Source organism: Scylla paramamosain, chromosome 3 (assembly GCF_035594125.1).
Source record: "Scylla paramamosain isolate STU-SP2022 chromosome 3, ASM3559412v1, whole genome shotgun sequence".
Lineage (NCBI taxonomy): Eukaryota > Metazoa > Arthropoda > Malacostraca > Decapoda > Portunidae > Scylla > Scylla paramamosain.
The window spans coordinates 30190522-30198021 of NC_087153.1; the positions used below are offsets into that span (position 1 = coordinate 30190522).

The following is a 7500-nucleotide window of genomic DNA, read 5'->3' on the forward strand; positions in this document are numbered from 1 at the left end:
TTAATTCTCTTTCTCTTCCACACAGACCCCTCATTTTTTGACCCTTTCTGTAAATACTTCAATTCTTATCCCCTTTCCTTTCTCCATTCACTTCAATTTTTTCCCTCCCTTTCTAATTCCCTTATTTTTCTTCACTCTCCTCCTCCACCTTCAGTAGTCTTCCCTTTCCTTCCCTTCCTGGCTCCTCCACACCCTCACCTTCCCTTCATTCCATCCCATAACTCTCCACCTGAGTCTGTATTGGATGGCAGAGAGAGAGAGAGAGAGAGAGAGAGAGAGAGAGAGAGAGAGAGAGAGAGAGAGAGAGAGAGAGAGAGAGAGAGAGAGAGGTATGTTTGTTTATAATGTTGAAAAGGGAGGGAAGGAGGAAAAGGGTTTGACAATGTGATATGGATCCCTATATATGCTCTCTCTCTCTCTCTCTCTCTCTCTCTCTGAACAGGCTGGGTGAAACAAGAGGGAGAGGAGAAAGAGGTCGATAGGAGGTGATGCGAATGATGAAGGGGGAGGTAGCAAGTGAAATAGGGGTAAGAAATGAGAATAACTGGTAGTGGTGGTGGTGATGGTGGCTGAGGTAGATGGATGGATGGATGGATGAGTGCAGTGAGGATGATTGGATGAGTGAAAGGGGTGAAGGGAGGCTGGGATGCATGGATGATTGTAAAGAATGGCAGCAGTGAGGTGATGGGTGATAAGTGGGGTGAAATTACTTAAGGTAAAGGAGTGATGTGAGTAGGTTAGCATGGCATGGGGTGACTGAATGGATGAATGGGGTTGGGGTGAAAGAAAGTGAACGGGACTGGGGTGATTGATGGGATAACTGATGGGGTGACTGGGATGAGCGGGGAGCACCTGTACTCACCTGTGGTTGTCGTGGGAGGTGTTGGGAAGCTCTGTCTTGGGGGAGGCGACGAGGGGGTGGGTGAGGGGCGGGGTGAGGCCGGGGTGGGGGTGCATTAGGCCACTCGGCGAGAACCTGCAACAAAGGGGGCGGCCAAATGCAATAATGGTGACGGTAATGGTGACGGTGATAGTGATAATAATAGTAGTAGTAGTTGTAATAATAATAATAATAATAATAATAATAATAATAATAATAATAACCGTAATTCCAATATACCTTTGAAGAAGTAAAAATGACGGAGGAAAAAGGAATAGTTTCAGAAAATTGGAAAGTAAGAAAAGGAAGAGAAAAAAAAATAGAAGAGACAAAAAAATCACTACTACTACTACTACTACTACTGGTGCAGACAAATATATCAATATGCTTCAAAATGCACTTCAATATATAACAAATGCAACAATTTCCAATATCGATATTAAATGTGTGTGTGTGTGTGTGTGTGTGTGTGTGTGTGTGTGTGTGTGTGTGTGTGTGTGTGTGTGTGTGTGTGTGTGTGTGTGTGTGTGTAAGCGTTAAGTTCTAAAGAATAAGAAAGGAATACATATAGTTAGAAGAGAGAGACAAAAGAGGAAAGGAAAAAGGAGAAAGAAAGAGAAAAAGGGAAAAGTGAAAAAGAAAGCAGAGAAGTAAGACAGGGATGAAGAGGAAGACAGAAGCGTAAGAGAAAGACAGACGGATGATGATAAAGAGGTAAACGAGTCAGGAGGAGGAGGAGGAGGAGGAGGAAGATTAAGAGAAAGAGCATAAAGAACAAAGAGACCAAGGAAACGTGGAAGTGACATGACAGGAGAGAGAGAGAGAGAGAGAGAGAGAGAGAGAGAGAGAGAGAGAGAGAGAGAGAGAGAGAGAGAGAGAGAGAGAGAGAGAGAGAGAGAGAAAGGCAATAACAGGATAAAATCAGAAAAAAAACAAAGATGAAAAAAGCAAGAATGAAGATGACTTGAAATAAAATAAAATAACACAAGTAAATAAATAAAAGACTCATAAGGTATCAGGATATGAGGAAGAATAAATCACTGAGCATAAGGGAGCAGTGCATGAGATGAGGAGGATATGAGGCACTACTACTACTACAACTACCACCACCACCATCACTACTACTACTACAACCAAACACAGAATAACACAATATGAGGTATATGAGTGCAGGGTAATACAGTGTTACTACCACTTGTACTACTACTAGTACTACTAATACTACCATTACTACTACTGTTACTACTGACCTGGGGAGGGTGGCGGTGGAGAGAGAGAGCGGAGAGGAAGGGTAGGAGGCAGTCAGCGCCGAGCAGGAGGTAAGCGGGTGGTACATGCGTGTGGGGGGCCTGCAATAGAGCGCAAACACGCCCACGTCAACCACAAACACAACAAACAAACACAAACAAACACAAACAAACATGACAGGAAAATAATATTAAAGGAAGACATAATATAAATAAATAAATAAACATAACAGAAAATAATAAAAAAAAAGTAGGGAATGTAATAATCATAATCACAAATGCGTCTATATACATACATACATACATACATACATACATAAAACTACTACATACATACATACATACATACATACGTACATACATATAGTACATTCAGGGTACAAGAAAACTAACTACAGCTACAAATATTTGGGATAGCTATTGTATAAACTTTTTTTTTTGTTTTTATAGTTTAGTGGAGGAAGTTGGAAGAATGAATGTGTGTGTGTGTGTGTGTGTGTGTGTGTGTGTGTGTGTGTGTGTGTGTGTGTGTGTGTGTGTGTGTGTGTGTGTGTGTGTGTGTGTGTGTGTGTGTGCTTAATTCAAGGGTAAGTGGGAGAAGTGAAGGAATGGGTGGTAAAGAGAGATAAGGATGATAACGAGGGATGATGGATGGGAAAGAGAGAGAGAGAGAGAGAGAGAGAGAGAGAGAGAGAGAGAGAGAGAGAGAGAGAGAGAGAGAGAGAGAGAGAGAGAGAGAGAGAGAGAGAGAGAGAGAATCATAGTTAAAGAAGACAAGGAAAAGATAAAGAAAAAAAAAATGTCTGTATGATGAAAATTTATAGTAGGTGTTATTATCATTATTGTTGTTGCTGTTGTTGTTGTTGTTGTTGTGGTGGTGGTGGTGGTGGTGGTGGTGGTGGTGGTGGTAGTTGTTAGTAGTAGTAGTAGTAGTAGTAGATTGTAAGTGGTGGTGGTGGTGGTGGTGGAGTAGCTTTGATGGACCCATTTCAAGACACCACCACCACCACCACCACCACCACTACCACCATCTGCATCCTGTTGGTATCTGAGTTAGAGGGGAATGGTGGTGAGAGGGGAGGGTACGAAGAAGGAATGGGAGGAGAGCAGGAAGCGTAGGAATGGGGAAAGGAAAGATGAAAGATGTTAAAGGAAAACGACAAGAAATAAGGGGAAGGGAATATGAAATGAAAGAAAAACAAATGAAAGGGAAGAAAGGAAGAGAAGGAAAGGAAATAGAAAGGAAAAAAAAATACGTGTAGATAAGAATAAGGAAGGAGGAGAGGGAATGGAAGCAGGGTACGGAGAAGGGAAGAAGAGAGGAGGAGGAGGAGGAGGAGGAGGAGGAGGAGGAGGAGGAGGAGGAGGAGGAGGAGGAGGAGGAGGAGGAGGAGGAGGAAGGGGAGATGAGGGAAGGAGATGATATATGGAGGGGGAGGCGCGATAAGATGAAGATGCACGTGTGTGTGTGTGTGTGTGTGTGTGTGTGTGTGTGTGTGTGTGTGTGTGTGTGTGTGTGTGTGTGTGTGTGTGTGTGTGTGTGTGTAACCTGAGTACACATGTAAATATAATATACGCACATATAACTCTTCGTGCAAAGATAACAATAACAATTCAACATTCATCATGCTCTCTAACAACAACAACAACAACAACAACAACAGTAACAACAACAACAACAACAACAACAGTAATAATAATAATAATAATAATAATAATAATAATAATAATAATAATAATAATAATAATAATAATAACATACATTGAAGAAAGGGTTATGAAAGACGATGCAAATTCAGATTCTAACACAACAACAACAACAATAACAACAACAACACCAACAACAGTAATAATAATAATAATAAAAATAATAAAATATCAACATTATCATATCAATCAACTACCAATAATGAGAGAGAGAGAGAGAGAGAGAGAGAGAGAGAGAGAGAGAGAGAGAGAGAGAGAGAGAGAGAGAGAGAGAGAGAGAGAGAGAGAGAGGGGAAGGGAATCTGTTCGTATAATAAGAAACTATACAAGGATGGGAAAGAAAGAAAGAAAGAAAGGAAAAAAGAATAAAACTGGAAGAAAAAAGTAAAGGAAGGAAAAAAAGAAGGAAAGTCGAAACGCTGAGAAGGAGGAAAAGAATAACTAACGAAGGAAGGGAAATTGAGGAAGGGAAGGAAGAGAAAAAAAGAAGGAAGGAAGGAAGGAGGGATGTAAGAAAACAAAGAGAAAAGAAGAGAGAAAGAAAGGAGCGAAGGAGGAAAGCGAACAAGGATATAATAAATGAAGGAACAGAAAGAAAAAAAACAAATAATGAAAAAAAGAAAGAAGAAATCGGACCGTGAAATTAAAGAGAGAGAGAGAGAGAGAGAGAGAGAGAGAGAGAGAGAGAGAGAGAGAGAGAGAGAGAGAGAGAGAGAGAGAGAGAGAGGGAGGGGAATAGCAGTTCAGTCACCAAACACTCACCAAGCGGAGGCCATCTGCGCCGTGAAGTCAGGGCTCAGGGGGTAGGGGTACTGGCCCGAGGCGGCGAAGGGATACACTGGTGGCCGCAGACCTGTGTGGGGAACAAGGCAGCAGCATGAGGAGAGCACGCCGGCAGACCTACACGTGGCAGATACATGTACACAGGCATGGGAAGTTTGAAAGGCAGTGATAATTGTAAACAGGAATACAAGAGTGACATTAGATTATATTCTTATGGGTTGTATAGATCAGGAAGGAAGAGATATGGGTGGATAGACTGATAAATATTGATAGATACATTGGGAGTTTGGTGGAAGGGTAGTGGTTATTGTACACAGAAATGCAAGAGTGAGGCTATATTTTTATGGACAATGTGGATCTGAATGGAGGTGACTGATAAGTGGATATAGGTAAATAGAGAGATAAATGTTGACAGATGATTAGGTATTTTATTATCTACTAAAATGAAAAAAATAAAAAATAAATAAATAAAATATTAACCATATCTGTACTGGACTGTGAATAACTTGTGGAATTTATAAAGATAGATATAAAGATAGATATAAAGATAAATATATATATATATATATATATATATATATATATATATATATATATATATATATATATATATATATATATATATATATATATATATATATATATATATATAAAGACATACAGACATTAAAGTCCACGGGAAAAAAATGCAAAAATACTTATAACAATTATAGAAACATATCCAGTAGTGAACTAAACACGAACTAAGATAACAACTATCAATCAAAATCACAATAATTACGTAATATATTGTCCTCGCATCCCTTCCCAACACACTGGTAACAAGAACAAGCATTTCGCTCCCAACAGCACACACATTAATGAAAGTATCTGAGCTTGATGTAATCGTCTCGTAGAAGCTTAGGTGAGGATTTTTCAAAGACTACACTCACAACAAAAGGTGTCACCGGATACCCACTGAAGCTTTCTTTGGTGCTTGTAGTGTCAGATTAATGAAACAGACTCAGTAATTAGGTTGTTCGTGCTGAGTCATTGGGGAGCTTTGAAAGATTAGACAAATTTATGGACGAGGTTGGCAGATGGAAATTGGCAGGTAAGATTCATGAAGGGACTGCCACTTGTTCCTACCTTCTTATTTATTTATCTATTTATTTTAATGTTCTAGCTTAATTTTTGATCATTAAACTCCCAAAATGGGCTGCTAAACTAAAATTACATGTGACATTTGCAAACAGGTTAAGAAGAAGAAGGAAGAGAGAGAGAAAAAAAAAAAAAAAAGCCAGGCAGCAAACAGGTAAAATACAAGGTGATGAAATATATCCCCCACACACACAACGATTACATAAGTGAACGTATGCAGTGATTAAAAATAATTCTCTCTTCCTTATCAGATTTGCTATTGTACCACCTGGCCTGTGTAATCTGAATGAATGGGTGAATGAATGAGTGATAGGTGAGCTATGTATAGAATGCCGTGCCTCTCTCTCTCTCTCTCTCTCTCTCTCTCTCTCTCTCTCTCTCTCTCTCTCTCTCTCTCTCTCTCTCTCTAACCTAAATTTTGTTTTGTAACTCTTAGCTTATTTAGTTTTGTATTAAGATTATACATATGTATCGATATCAAAATGGAGGAGGAGGAGGAGGAGGAGGAGGAGGAGGAGGAGGAGGAGGAGGAGGAGGAGGAGGAGGAGGAGGAGGAGGAGGAGGAGGAGGAGGAGAAGAAGAAGAAGAAGAAGAAGAAGAAGAAGAAGAAGAAGAAGAAGAAGAAGAAGAAGAAGAAGAAGAAGAAGAAGAAGAAGAAGAAGAAGAAGAAGAAGAAGAAGAAGAAGAAGAAGAAGAAGAAGAAGAAGAAGAAGAAGAAGAAGAAGAAGAAGAAGAAGAAGAAAGATCCACTAAATTTTCCTCGCACAGATCCATAAACTCATTAATTATAATTTTTCTACACGCTAAGATTTAATCCAAGAAAATTACCTTGAATGACACAACATAACGTACTTTTTAACACACACACACACACACACACACACACACACAAAGATAAACGATAAACAAACATAACGTAACAGAGAGAGAGAGAGAGAGAGAGAGAGAGAGAGAGAGAGAGAGAGAGAGAGAGAGAGAGAGAGAGAGAGAGAGAGAGAGAGCGGAGTCGCGGTCTGTTTTTCCAGGAGGGTGAAAATACGTCAAAGGAGTCCCGTGTTGATAATATTTCCGTCAGTTTCTTAAGCGTTGTGACAAACAGAGAGAGAGAGAGAGAGAGAGAGAGAGAGAGAGAGAGAGAGAGAGAGAGAGAGAGAGAGAGAGAGAGAGAGAGAGAGAGAGAGAGAGAGAGAGAGAGAGAATGCTTTTATATAGATGACACTCTCTGGAAAATTAATTAAAGAAAACTCGGAGCAAAGATTTCAGAAGTAAAAAAAGTAAAGAAAACACAAGAATTTATTTTTCTCCCCTTGTGTGTGTGTGTGTGTGTGTGTGTGTGTGTGTGTGTGTGTGTGTGTGTGTGTGTGTGTGTGTGTGTGTGTGTGTGTGTGTGTGTTGCCAGGGAGGGTTGCAAGGATCATCTGGTTAATTGCAATGCAAAGCGAAACTAGAATTAAAAAAAAGTCAAAACAGAAAAATGGGGTTGAATTATCATGGGTATTTAACATCTCTGAGCAACACCCCTTTCTCTCTCTCTCTCTCTCTCTCTCTCTCTCTCTCTCTCTCTCTCTCTCTCTCTCTCTCTCTCTCTCTCTCTCTCTCTCTCTCTCTCTCTCTCATTTTTCTTCAAGTGTTTCCTTCCCATCCTCCTTATCTGTCTAATTTCTCTCTGTCTCTCTCTCTCTCTCTCTCTCTCTCTCTCTCTCTCTCTCTCATGGTCCTCTCATCCCAAAGAGTTTCCTCCCC

At 40.0% G+C, this 7500-nt stretch overlaps 1 protein-coding gene across 7 annotated transcripts in view; it reads right to left on the reverse strand.

Annotated features, from left to right (window-relative positions):
- The window catches only part of LOC135093493 (protein pangolin, isoforms A/H/I/S-like), a 39718-nt gene that overhangs the window by 27066 nt on the left and 5152 nt on the right, over positions 1-7500 (reverse strand). For 5 of the 7 annotated variants that reach the window (XM_063992813.1, XM_063992781.1, XM_063992789.1 and 2 more), the window contains exons 2-4: positions 4597-4687; positions 2131-2229; positions 863-976 (exon numbers count right to left, since the gene is read on the reverse strand). In XM_063992813.1, coding sequence (XP_063848883.1) covers positions 863-976; positions 2131-2229; positions 4597-4687 — 304 coding nt within the window. The remainder of the gene's footprint in view (positions 1-862; positions 977-2130; positions 2230-4596; positions 4688-7500) is intronic. The other 2 variants (XM_063992829.1, XM_063992822.1) reach the window with 1 other exon arrangement.